This window comes from Mus caroli, unplaced genomic scaffold (genome assembly GCF_978045245.1).
Source record: "Mus caroli unplaced genomic scaffold, Mus_caroli_1 scaffold_7, whole genome shotgun sequence".
NCBI lineage: Eukaryota > Metazoa > Chordata > Mammalia > Rodentia > Muridae > Mus > Mus caroli.
The window spans coordinates 120,178,289-120,190,635 of NW_028227262.1; the positions used below are offsets into that span (position 1 = coordinate 120,178,289).

Sequence of the window (12,347 nt, forward strand, 5' to 3'; positions counted from 1 at the left end):
TGCAAGCAGATGTGGTCCTGGAGGAGCCAAGAGTTCTACATCTCAATCCAAAGGCAGCCAGAAGGAGGCTGTCTTCCACAGGCAGCCAGAACGAGAGTCTTGATCACATGGGCCAAACACGAGCATATATATATGAGACTTCAAAGCCCCACCTCCACAGTGACACCCGTCCTCTAATAAGACCACACCTCCTCCAGTAAGGCCACACTGTCTAATAGTGCCACTTCCCATGGGCCAAACATATTCAGACCACCACAAGTATATGCTAAGATTGTCCCGATGGCCCAGTGAGTTATGGCACTTGCTACACAGCTGATGACCTGAGTGAACTCTCTAGAACCTACACAGTGGAAGGAGAGAGAAGCAAATTCTGTGAGTTGTCCTCTGATCTCTCTACATTTGTTTTACAAACACACAAACACACGCAGTGGCACAGCAAATAATCAAATAAATGCAAACAATTGATTTTTAAAACCTATCTCCAAAAAGAATAAAAAATTACAAAACAAAACAGGCTGCAGTGGCACTCAGGAGGCAGAGGCAGGTGGATCTCTGAGTTTAAAGCCAACCTGGTCTACAGAGTTAGTTCCAGCATAGCCAGGGCTACACAGAGAAACCCTTTCTCCAAATACATACACACACACCACCACCACCACAACCACCACCACCACCACCACCAACAACAACAACAACCAAGCAAACAATCAAAATGAAAGAATCTAGATGTTTTCCTGAGGACTAAACGGTCCTCATCACCAGGCTCATACGTTAGAGCTATTCTAGAACCACGTGTGTGCAGAGGCACTGCCGAAGGAGGGAATCAAACAGAAGTGCTGGCTGGAATGCAGGGCTGATGGTAGGGAAAGTGGACTATATGGAGGTGAGAGATTCTTAGAGCCAGAGTACACAAAACTGGTTTTGAGATTGCATGTGTTTAAGCAGCAAGCAAAGAGACCTGTCTTCTAGCTGAGGCACCTGTTGGAACAAGCTTGGGATATTATTGTCTTAGGGGTGAGAGGGGCACCAGCACATGTGAAGAGGCACTGTGACCAGGGCAACTCTTAGAGTAACAATTCTGCCCATCTTTAATCCCAGCACTCGGAAGGCAAAGGCAAGGGCATCTCTGTGAGTTCAAGGCCAGCCTGCTCTATCAAGCTAGTTCCAGATCAGCCAGGGCTACACAGGGAAAATCCTGTCTTGAAAAAAAACAAAATAAAACAAGAAGTAACGTTCCTGAGGGTATGAATTCTGAAATGAGTAGGTTGGAGGGGAAAGGGCCATTGTTTTTTCAACAAAGACAGATAGACAGAGAGTCAGCAAGGGGGGGGGGGTGGCGGGGGTGGCGGGGGAGGGTGTAAGAACCTTGGGTATGGTGTGCTTGACATATCCACGTGGTCTAGTCTGGCAGTTGTGTGTATGTCTGGCAGTCAATTTGGATTGTGAACTTGATTGAATTGAAAAGAAACCCTGGTCCTAGGGGACTCATGAGACATACCTCTGGTCTTCCAACAAACACAGTGAGTGTGGTTGGTCCCATCATGTAGGATGGGGCCCAAGACTGAGTAAAAAGGCTAACTATGTCCAATGTGATCTGAGTGTCTTCTGAGCTGCCCAGGTGTGTTTTCTGTGTCCTGACCCTCCCAGCTCCCTGTAAGCAGCCTTGAGCTCCCACCAACCTAATCAAAGCTTCTTATTACTATATCTTTCCACCATGATAGACTGTAACTTCAAACTGTGAGCCAGAAGAAACCCTTTATGCCTTTAGGTTCTTCCTGTCACCAACGTGGCCTGGTTGGCCAGGGATTTGGGGTACACTTGGGTCTCACTCTCTGCTTTACTGTTTCAAGGTTTCATTTTAGACTTAGCACTAAGTTCTCAGGGCTGGGCCACAGGACTCTTAAAGGATTGAGAAGAGGCCCACAGTTGCTCAGCACCTACTGCTCTGCCATGGCTGGGTGAGAGCGGCTGAGCCCACTAACTATAAGTACTTCAAGCCACAGGGAAGGGTAGCAAACCAGCTCCATCAAGGAAAGTAGGACAAGTATAAAGCTGTGGGTAGGAGCATTAGCTCCAGCACCTGTTATAGATGCCCTCGATGATCACAAGTGGTCAGATGCTTAAGAGAACAAATCCACCTCTAATGGGCTGGATGAGCTTTTAGGAGCTGAAGCGTGCCAAACACATCTCTGCTCTTCATTCAACCACCGTTTGTCACATGGGACCATGATGAGGAGCTAGGGACGAAGGATTGATAGAACACGAGTTCTGTCCTCAGGAACTCCCCGCAGGAATGAGGGGAGAGTGAGAAATCCCAGTGGGAAGAGCAGAGATGCCATAAAGAGAGGTTCCAGAGGGACTTTGAAAGATTGAGGAAAGGAAAGAACTTCCTGTCACCTACAGTGTGACAGGAGCAGGAGACACAGTTCTATACTTACTGTCATCTGTAGCAGTCTGAGAGATTCTTTTTCTGAGACCTCTCTTAGGTAAAGCTGAGACTTTTTTTTTTTTCAAGACAGAGTTTCTCTGTACAGCTCTGGCTGTCCTGGAACTCACTCTGTAGACTTGGCTGGCCTTGAACTCAGAAATCCACCTCCCAAGTGCTGGGATTAAAGGTGTGTGTCACCACTGCCTGGCAAGAATTTCAGGAGGGGCCAGAACAAAGCTGGGTTCAGATTTACTAGAGATGAACATAGGTTTAGCAAGGTGGTTGGTTCCCAGAGAGGGACTTGGGGGAAAGAATTGGACACACTCAAGCATGGGTGTGGGCTTCTCAAGAGAGAATGACGTATCTCAAGCATTGCCATAGCATTATTTTGGGGACTTCTGTAGTCACATCTCAGAAGGTGACTAAGGAGCTTAAATGAAGTCATAGGGTGGTTCCCCATGTGCCCTGGAAAGACTCTACAGTTGATAAGTAAAATCCTAAATCTCAGGGGGTGCCGATGACATCACCTTGTTTTTATTGTCAACAACGGTTTAGTCTTCATTACTATTTTAACATTTTTGTTTGAAATATCTCTACATAAAAGGAGTACTGTCTCTATGTTGGTGATCCTCACAGAAAATGTTAGTTCTGCTGGAATCCTTGGCTCTCAGACTTCAGCCAGACTCTAAGGGTAAGAAGGCTCCCCCTTTCTCTCCTGTGTCCCATGAGTCTTTCTATCCTGTCTCATTCTTGGGACAGGAAGGGAAAGAGGAAACCTGAAGAGAGCACGAGGAAGCAGACAGGGACTGAATGAAGTTTGAGGACTGGGGTCATGTTGTCTTGGGTCTCATTGGTACCACTCTGCAGTGCCGGGGGCATGGGTCTATAGTTATGGGACCCATCTCGTGAAGGGAGTTTTGCACTTGCTTTGAGACTTGTTCACAGATCATTCACACCTGTATTAGAGCTCTCGGGGTGAGGGGGGCTTAGACTGACTGTGGAGGCCATGCATACCTGCCACAGATCAGTGTGATACCCACAGGCAGAAGTGTGCCCCAGGGAAGTGTGGGAGTTGGTGGTCGAAACTCAGGAAAAGTCAGGGGGGTTCAAGAAACTTTCCCATTGGCCAGAAAGGGGAGCATAGGAAGGCAAAGGTGTTCCAAGCAGAGGCCAGAACTGCAGCCTAGGTACCCAGAAAACCACGGAGGGTGTTGAGACAGAGAGTGTAAACGGGAATTGGGTACATTGGTCAATCACATGTGGGGAAATAGGTATGTGAATCCAGGGGAGTATGGAGAAAACCATCCCTGCAAGGGGACTGGAGCCACAAGGGGCCTGGCTCTAAACCAGAGGGACACAAGGCCATTAATGGGACCCTTTCTAGCTGCATGGAACATGGAGGGCAGGTCAGAGCCAAGAGATTTTACTTATCAGCTGTAGAGTTCAGAAGCTGCTAGGAAGTCCAGAGAGCTGAGCTAGGCCAAGATTTGACATGAGGGGGTAGTTGGCCCAGGTCTGTTAGAGGGTCTGGAGTGAGGTTCAGGATTCTCCTTTGGTTTCTGGTAAAGAACATTACTGCCTATGTCAGAGGTCGCAGTGTGTGTGTGTGTGTGTGTGTGTGTGTGTGTGTGTGTGTGTGTGTGTGTGTGTGTGTTTTGAGAAAGAGTCTCTCTACATAGCTCTGGCTGTCCTAGAACTCATTATGTACACAAAGATGGCGTCAAACTCAGGAAACTCATCACCACCTGGCCTGTGGTCACAGTTCCAAGAACCTAACAAGAAGAACATCCTTCAGGCTGGGCTGGAGGAAGGTGGCCTTCCAGCCACCCTTAACAGTGTCTGCTCCTGTTTGCTTTCTAGCTAGTGGAAGACTATTACTTCCTTGGGTCCTCTGTTAGCCAATGTCCCAAAACTCCTGTCTTCCCCAGTCCCTTGTCCTCAGCCCTGGGTCACATCATCTCATCTCTGTGTGGTTCTCTACTCTACTCTGGGTCAGGAGGCAACAATGGACACACACACACACACCCCATTCTCTCTGTCTATCTCTCTCTCTCACACACACACACACTCCATTCTCTCTGTCTCTCTGTCTCTGTCTGTCTGTCTCTCTCTCACACACACACTCATTTCTCTCTGTCTCTCTTTGTCCCTCTGTCTCTGTCTCTGTCACACACACACACACACAAAGAACAAATAAGCCTTCGAAACAGCTATTGCTTTATTTGGTGTTTTTCACATGTGCAAAAGTTCCCCAGAGAGCTGGGCCCCACAATGTGTAAAAAAGACCCCCAGTGGGGCAGAGCTGTGTAACCATAAAAAAAAAAATAGTAAGAGAAATCAGTTCCCTGGGAGGCCTGGCATGGGCAGAGCACGTCACTTGGGGCCAGTCCACACGCCACGTGCTGCTTGCTCTGGGTCTGCCGTCTTCCATTGCTCTTTCTTTTCCAAGCCCTTCACTCTAGGGTTGTGGCCACCAGACGGGCCTGACAGAGTCCTCAGGCATGGCGGATTGTGAGGGTGACTTCTCTCTCACACAGATCCCCTAATTCAGTGCTTGCCCACTGGCATCAGCCCCACTATGACCCCCAAGGCTTCCCCCAACCCCTGTTTAACCCCTTATTTCACAGTCTCTGCCCTGAGCCTCACCCCAGTCTGCTCTTGGGCCACATTTGAGGGACACTGATCTGAGACAAATAAAGCACCCCCCCACCCCTCAAGTGACATGGGGGGGTGTTGTACCACTCACATCACACCTAAGGCAGGTGTTTTAGTGTCTGATTCTGTGAGTGTGCAGAGGGGTGTGGCACATCTGTGTGGGTATGAGTTTGGCAGGAAGTGGGGGCCTGGTCTGGGGGGCAATACTTCTGAGATTCAGGGCACATTGACCTTGAAGGGGCTCCCAGGGACACTTTCGTCACCCCACTTGACAATGAGGATGTAGTCTCCCTTCTCCTTGACAGTGTAGGTGACGTTGTAGACCCGGTTTCCCATGTGCTTCACATATACCTCTTCGCAGGGGGTCTTGGGCCCATGCACGCCCACCATCATCATGTTGGTGCCTGGAGAGAGGCAGAGAGGAGTGATTCACACCAGGCCACAAGCAGCCCATGCCCCATCCCTGGACAGCTTCCTTCCCGTCCCCCTCCTCCCCCAGACAAGCCTCTTGGATGGAACATGCCTGCTTTGCTGCAGTCCACAGTGAATGAGTTCTTCTGACCCACAAAGGCCTGGGACAGACCAGGGCCCCTTGTTACCACCTTGCTGGCATCTGAGGAGAACTTGGGGATGGAACTATAACTGGCGCCACGGCTTGAGGAAGACTTGGTCACCGTCTCCACCAGAACTGTGGATGTTTCGTGGAGGCTGTGGCCTCCAGACAACCGGGGACCTGAAGGGTAGAGTAGGCGGTCACGGGACTAGTCAAAAGGACTCCCTACCCTTTTCTAGGACACTGACGGCTCTCTAAGATGGGCATTGGGTAACGTTGTGTGCGTTAGGCTCCTGCCTGTCCTCAGCAACAGCTTTTGAAGAATACGACCTGTTCCACAGAGGCAGCATCTGACCAGCTCCAATCCCTGCTTACCCTTGGGTCACAGCCACTTCTGACCCTGCCCCTCACCCTTCTAGGCTCCCTCTGGGGAGTCAAGTGAACTGAAAGGGCAAAAGTATGACTTGAAACTGGAACAAAATGGGGATATAGCTCAGTGGTAGAGCATTTCCCTGGCATGTATGAGCACTGGGTTCAAACCCCAGCACTGAAAAAAAAAATGGATTATTTTTTCTTTTTTTGGTTTTCAAGACAGGGTTTCTCTGCATAGTCCAGGCTGTCCTGGAATTCATTCTGTGTAGCAGGCTGGCTTCAGACTCACAGATCTGCCTGCCTCTGCCTCTCCAGTGCTGGGATAAAATAAAATAAAAATACAAGTCTTTCCAGGTGCACTCCTTTTATCCTATTTTATTTTATTTTATTTTATTTTTATTTGGCTTTTCGAGACAGGGTTTCTCTGTATAGCCCTGGCTGTCCTGGAACTCATTTTGTAGACCAGGCTGGCCTCGAACTCAGAAATCCACCTGCCTCTGCCTCCCAAGTGCTGGTATTAAAGGTGTGCGCCACCTCTGCCCGGCAAGACTTGTATTTTTAAAGATGCACTGCTCTACAGGATGGAATGCTGCCTAGCCATGCCCACCTCCACCATAGTAACTGTCCATAACTGAAAGCACACTACAATCAAATGTGCATGGCCACCAGAACCAGCCATGCTGGGCTGGGCTACGTGAACCTTCTCCAGCCAGGGTACTCACCTGTGACCTTTGCTTTGAAGGGACTGCCCACAATGTGCTGAGGGCCACCATACTTGATAGCAATGAGGTAGTTACCAGGAGCCATGGGAGTGTAAGTGACTACATGGCCCTCGGGACACTCCCGACAGTCCAGCTGCACCTTGGAAGGCCCATCAATGGTGACAGACAAGGCCCCTGAGCCTGCATTCTGGGTGTTTACAATAAACTCTGATGATACGCCTGGAAGACAGAGGGAGCAAGAAGTAAGGAAGAATGCAGCCCAGAGCGGGGCTCTGGATTCCTTGGGGCCTTGGATCCCTTGGGCAGCACTTAAGGTCAATACCAAGTGCCTGACCTACCAAGGCATGTCTGATTCCCCCAAATCTAACCCTGCTCCCCTCAATTCAGACACTCACCCGTAGTGCCTCCTTCAAGCCCAGGCCCATAAGCTGACACCAAGCCTGGGTCCCCGGCCTGGCTCTGCTCCCCAACACGGATCTTGAAGGGACTTCCAGGGATGTGGGCACCATTGAACTTGACATCAATTGAGTGTACACCGTTCTCATGGGGGATGAAGCGGATAGTATGCTTATCTGTGAAGCAGAAGGTTGGTGAGTAGGCCTCCATGTTCTTTCACCCCTTTGCCAGAGATCCCGGCCGGGCAGGAGATGGCAGGGGCGGGGCCAGCTCACCACTGTCCAGTTCAGAGACATAGCACTCCTCCACAGCTCCTGAGGGTGTGTGTACCCGGGCATCAATCACGCCACGTGCCCCATTAAGCTGCACCGCGAAAGATGCTGGCTGGTTCACTTTAAGCCCTGTCTCCTGCAAAGACCACAGAGCATACTCAGAGTCATGGGAAGCTGGGGATGGACCAGTCCTCTCTAGCTCAGTGCTGTTCTTCCTGTACGGCCAGCCCAGTGTTCACACCTCTCCAGCCTGGTCACTGCCAGCCAGCCCAGATTGCAGGGAAGGTCTGAGATGCAAAAGCTGACCTGCCACTCTCTGCATTCACCTGTGGGCACCATCCTAGCCATGCTGGGTACCACAGGGGATGAGGAGTGATGTATGCCTGTCTCAGCTGAGGAAGCAGAGGCCAGACGCCGAGTCATGCAGGCCTAGTAGCAGAGCTGGACAGTGCTGCAGGCCCATAAGAGAGAGCTTGGATGTGGCAGGCTGAGTGTAGATCGCCCCTAGAAGGAGGTGACCAATGGAGCACTGGAGAGAGCACAAGAAGGGCTTGGGGGTATGCGGATGGTAGCCTGGGCTAAAGCGGTGGGGCTCACTGTTGGCTGATAGGACTGCATTGAGGGTCAGCTGAAAGAATGTGGAGTGGGGCTGGAGAGATGGCTCAGTGGTTAGGAGCACTGATTGTTCTTCCAAAGGTCCTGAGTTCAATTCCCAGCAACCACATGGTGGCTCACAACCATCTGTAATGGGATCTGATGCCCTCTTCTGAAAAGAGTGACAGCATGTGGGTGTGTGTAAACAAAGTTTAAACAAAACAAAACAAACAAACAAACAAACAAAAAGAATGTGTGTGTGAGGGGAGGGTCCTGTCCTTTCATAACCGCTCTTTGACAGATTCCCAATTGCTAGCATGGCCTGCTGAAAGCCGGCATGGTATACATTCCCGTAGAAGGAAAGGATCTTTCTAGATGTCACACCAGGAAAAAGTAGAGCTGGTTGCAGTGGTAGGAGAGGTGTAGCCCAGTCTACATGTGCTTGCTCAGGAGTCCTCTGCAAACTGGCCTCTGTTTATTTTGTATTAATTTTATGTGCTTATTCTCATGATGTGCTTAGTTATAAACATCCAGAAGAAAGTGGAACAAATGCAGTGACAAGACATGCCAGCTCTCAGGAAGGACAGGGAGACAATGCTTCTAAAAAGCCCAAACAAGGCATGGAGCAGACACGCTCCCTGCAAGGGCCCTGACCTCCCCTGCACACAGTGGTTGAAGAGACTGCAGCCAGCTCGTCCACCAAGCTCAGTCACTGGCCATGTGGGCCTGCCCTCCTAGGCTCCTGCCTGTCTCTCGGGTCCCACCCCTGGCACAGACCTGGAGGCTGGTGACAGTGAGGCGGCGAGCGTCGTCTGAGAGGGAGGCCACAGGCACCACGAACGGGCTGTCTGGGATGTGCTCGTCATTGAACTTGATGGAGACCTCGTAGTCGCCTGAGGAAGGAGGCTGGTCAGCACACTTTCCAGGAGAAGAGCAGAAGGGGCAAACTTTCCCCAGCCCAGCCTTGTTCCAGGGCTCAGTTCTGAGTGGGTGAAGGAACTCGGGGTGCAAAGGGAGTAGTGACTGGTGGGGGGAGTCATACAGCCCATTGGTCAGCAAGTAGAGACCCTGTCCCCAGCCCAAGTGTGAACATTTACCTGGCTCCTGGACAACATAGGAGACGCCGCAAGAACCATCCTTGCGGTCCTCAAATGCAATCTCTGCCTTGCTGGGACCTTCCACAGCGATTGACAATCCCCCAGCACCAGCTTCTCGGGTCCAGATGCTAAACTCAGCTGGACAGCAATAGGGTAGGGCCACTTAGTGCTGTTACCCCTCACGTCGGCTGCCCCGGCCCTGAGCTCCCCCTGGCTTCAGCTCCTTACCTGGCACACCAGCTACACCTCGCTCCAGCCCTGTGCCTCCAGCCCGCACCTTGTGGGCACCACCTTCACCTAGAGGACCCACAGTGAACTGAAAAGGGCTTCCGGGCACGTGTTGGCCGCGGTACTTGACAGTGACTGTGTGGGGACCCATCTCCTGGGGCACGAATCGCACACTGTATGCGCTGTCTTCTCCCTCAACGATCTCTGCGGCTTCTGTCTTGCCAGACGGACTTGTCACCTGGGCTGTCATGTCCTGAGAGCTGGCCTCACCTGAAGGGTTGGGGTGATGTCAGACCAAGAGGCTGTATCCAGTCTCCATGAACCCCGCCCTCCTCGGTGAACCCCCTTCTCTGCTCAGGTCTAGCCTGGCCATCTGGGCCAAGGTGGTCAGGGATGAGGCCATTTTGACTCACAGAACAGGCGGCCCTCCAGCCTCCCTGTGAGGACCCCAGATCCCAGTATTCTCTGCTCACCTTCCTGCTGCCGGGTGATGCTGCCGAAGGAGCCCAGGCGTTCCCGGCCTAGAAAATCGCCGAAAACAGCAGGGAAGGGGTCTCCGCCGACCTGGGTGGACTCCTCCACTCGGACTTCACGCTTGGTCTCCCCACCCCGAGTCTTGCTGATCTCTGTCCGCTCTGTGCGGGTGTATGTATGACTGCTCCGCGTGAAGGTGCGAGTCAGGCGCTCCTGGGCAGACACCATCTGAAACCAGTTTCCTACAGAAAGCCCAGAGGCAGGTGACAGGAGGTGAGGAGAGAGGCGGGCAGGACAGAGGCCCCAGGGCAGGCTCAATCAAGGCTGCAAGGGCATCCCATGGCCGACCCCGCTCCGCCCTGGCTCTCCTCTGCCTTTACAGTGCCTACCTGGGATCTTGAGGTTGAGGTCACAGGTGCTACCAATGGTGGCAATGGAGGGTGCCTGTCTGCGCCGAGTGATGCTTTCCTTCATGCGTCCCTCACCAGTCACCTTCACGGTGAAGGGGCTTCCTGTAAGTGAGAAAGGAGAAGATCAGGTTCTCTGATCTGGTGACCTGCCTGGCCACCAGATTTGTCCCCACTGGGTCCCCGCCCAGAGCCTTACCAGGTACATGCTTGTCAGCAAACTTAATATTGATGATGTAGGTGCCGGGTTCAGTTGGGCAGTAGGTGACTTTGCATGTACCGTCTTCCATATCCTCACAGTTAATGTCCACCTTGCTAGGGCCTTCGATGCTCAGCCCCAGGCCTCCATAACCTAAGGGAAAGGATGTGAGGAAAATGTCTCCCCTGAGCCCCATGGTACCTGCAAGCACCCACGCCGCTCTCCTGCCCCACGAAGGACACTCTGCCTAGAATAGACGTCAAATGAATGTAGTGACCGCTAAGGAAGATGGTACCACAAGATGTAGAGAGGTGAGCCAGTGTTTGTCATCAAAGCCTTCTAAAGAAGCATTCTGGAAAGTTCCATAGTGCGGACCTCTTGGATTCCAGGGAATGGGGACAGCTGAGCTTCCTCTTAGCTATGGCACTGCTGACTGACTGGGGACATTCACTTTCCCCCGGTGGGCTCCAGACTGAATCCCAACAGGTCCAGGAAGCCCAGGGGAGGAGGAGGTGGCCAGAGGAGGGAGGCCACAGGCAGGAAACAGGGACAAGAATCTGTGGAGTGCTAACTAGATGGGGGATTCTGGGATGAGAAGTACCTGCATTGCGAGTGTCCACAATGAACTCTGCCACTTGGAAGGTTTGTCCCTCGGAAAGGCCTTTGCCCCAGACTCGAACTTTGCTGGCATCCCCGATCTCTGAAGGCCCCACCAAAATCTTAAAGGGGCTGTTGGTGACGTGCTTGCCACTCTTGCGCACGCTCACCACGTGCTCCCCGACCTCCTTGGGGGTAAAGGAGATCCCTGTGGAGAGGGGACAGTCAGCAGAACATCCCCCGAGGCCTCTCCCACCCAGGAACCCTCAAGAGTCCCTGTACTCACCAATGTGCCTGTTGGGCAGGCGCTTCAGCAGGCATGGCTCTTCATTGCCTGAAGGAGCACGGATGCTGGCTGTCAGCTGGCTGAGGTCACCCTCCGTGATCTTCAGTGACACATCGGTGGAGGTGCCCACATTAAGCTGTGACGTTCTCATTGAGTCATCACCTGGGACAGATGACAGTTGGGACAGATCAGGCTGTTGGCTCCACACAGACTCTAGCACCCCTGGTCTGCACTCACCTTAACTACTAACAGCCTCAGAAGGACCCAGCGTCTCTGTTCACCGAGCCTGTCTCAGTCCTGGGAATGCTAAGTCTCTCCTTGAACCTTTATGCATTTAATCCTGAGTCACATGGAGTGACAGAACAAGACACCAGATGCTCGCTCTCTCTCTCTCTCTCTCTCTCTCTCTCTCTCTCTCTCTCTCTCTCTCTCTCTCTCTGACTCTGATCACAGTGCTAATCTGTCTCTGGGTTTTCTCAAGGTATCAAAAACAGTGTCAATACCCTACCTTTTAAAGAGTAACTTGAAAACTGAAATATTTTTTTTTTTTTTTTTGGTATTTTGAGACATGGTCTCTCTATGTAGGCTTGGCTGTCCTAGAGCTCACTATTGTAGGCTAGGCTGGCCTTGAGCTGACATAGATGATCATGTCTTTTAAAGCATGGGATGGCAGGATGTTCGGATGTTCCTCGCCTGCTCTGGAGAACAACATCCTCACATTTATCTCAAGATGTTCTCCTCCTGCCTAGCAGTCTCTGTCCAAACATCCTGAGTGAACTGACTCGAGCATGGGTGTGGCAGGCTGCCCATGCCTGAATGTCCACCTCACCGCCTCACCTGTGATCTTGGCCGTGAAGGGGCTCCCTGGGATGTGCTTGTCGTCAAAGCGCACGATGATGCTGTAGTCTCCGGGTGCTGTGGGCAGGTAGGACACGGTACAGGTGCCATCCTTGTTGTCCTTGCAGGTGATCTCTGCCTTGGATGGGCCCTCCACAGCCAGTGACAGCCCCCCTGTGAGCGAAAGGGGGCTGAGGTCAGAGGGTCTATCCTTGTGCCGCCAACCTGGCAAG

At 51.9% G+C, this 12,347-nt stretch overlaps 1 protein-coding gene across 2 annotated transcripts in view; it reads right to left on the reverse strand.

The window, feature by feature from the left end:
• Positions 1 to 4,630: 4,630 nt before the first annotated feature.
• Flnc (filamin C) overlaps positions 4,631 to 12,347 on the reverse strand; it is a 28,861-nt gene continuing 21,144 nt past the window's right edge. For both annotated transcript variants that reach the window (XM_021165901.3, XM_021165903.3), the window contains 14 exons: positions 12,115 to 12,288; positions 11,278 to 11,439; positions 10,996 to 11,199; positions 10,395 to 10,547; positions 10,178 to 10,300; positions 9,788 to 10,030; positions 9,315 to 9,584; positions 9,087 to 9,224; positions 8,767 to 8,882; positions 7,399 to 7,531; positions 7,123 to 7,299; positions 6,728 to 6,946; positions 5,604 to 5,813; positions 4,631 to 5,484 (listed from right to left, as the gene is read on the reverse strand). In XM_021165901.3, the coding sequence (XP_021021560.1) occupies positions 5,297 to 5,484; positions 5,604 to 5,813; positions 6,728 to 6,946; positions 7,123 to 7,299; positions 7,399 to 7,531; positions 8,767 to 8,882; positions 9,087 to 9,224; positions 9,315 to 9,584; positions 9,788 to 10,030; positions 10,178 to 10,300; positions 10,395 to 10,547; positions 10,996 to 11,199; positions 11,278 to 11,439; positions 12,115 to 12,288 (2,510 nt within the window). In that variant the 3' untranslated portion in view covers positions 4,631 to 5,296. The remainder of the gene's footprint in view (positions 5,485 to 5,603; positions 5,814 to 6,727; positions 6,947 to 7,122; positions 7,300 to 7,398; positions 7,532 to 8,766; positions 8,883 to 9,086; positions 9,225 to 9,314; positions 9,585 to 9,787; positions 10,031 to 10,177; positions 10,301 to 10,394; positions 10,548 to 10,995; positions 11,200 to 11,277; positions 11,440 to 12,114; positions 12,289 to 12,347) is intronic.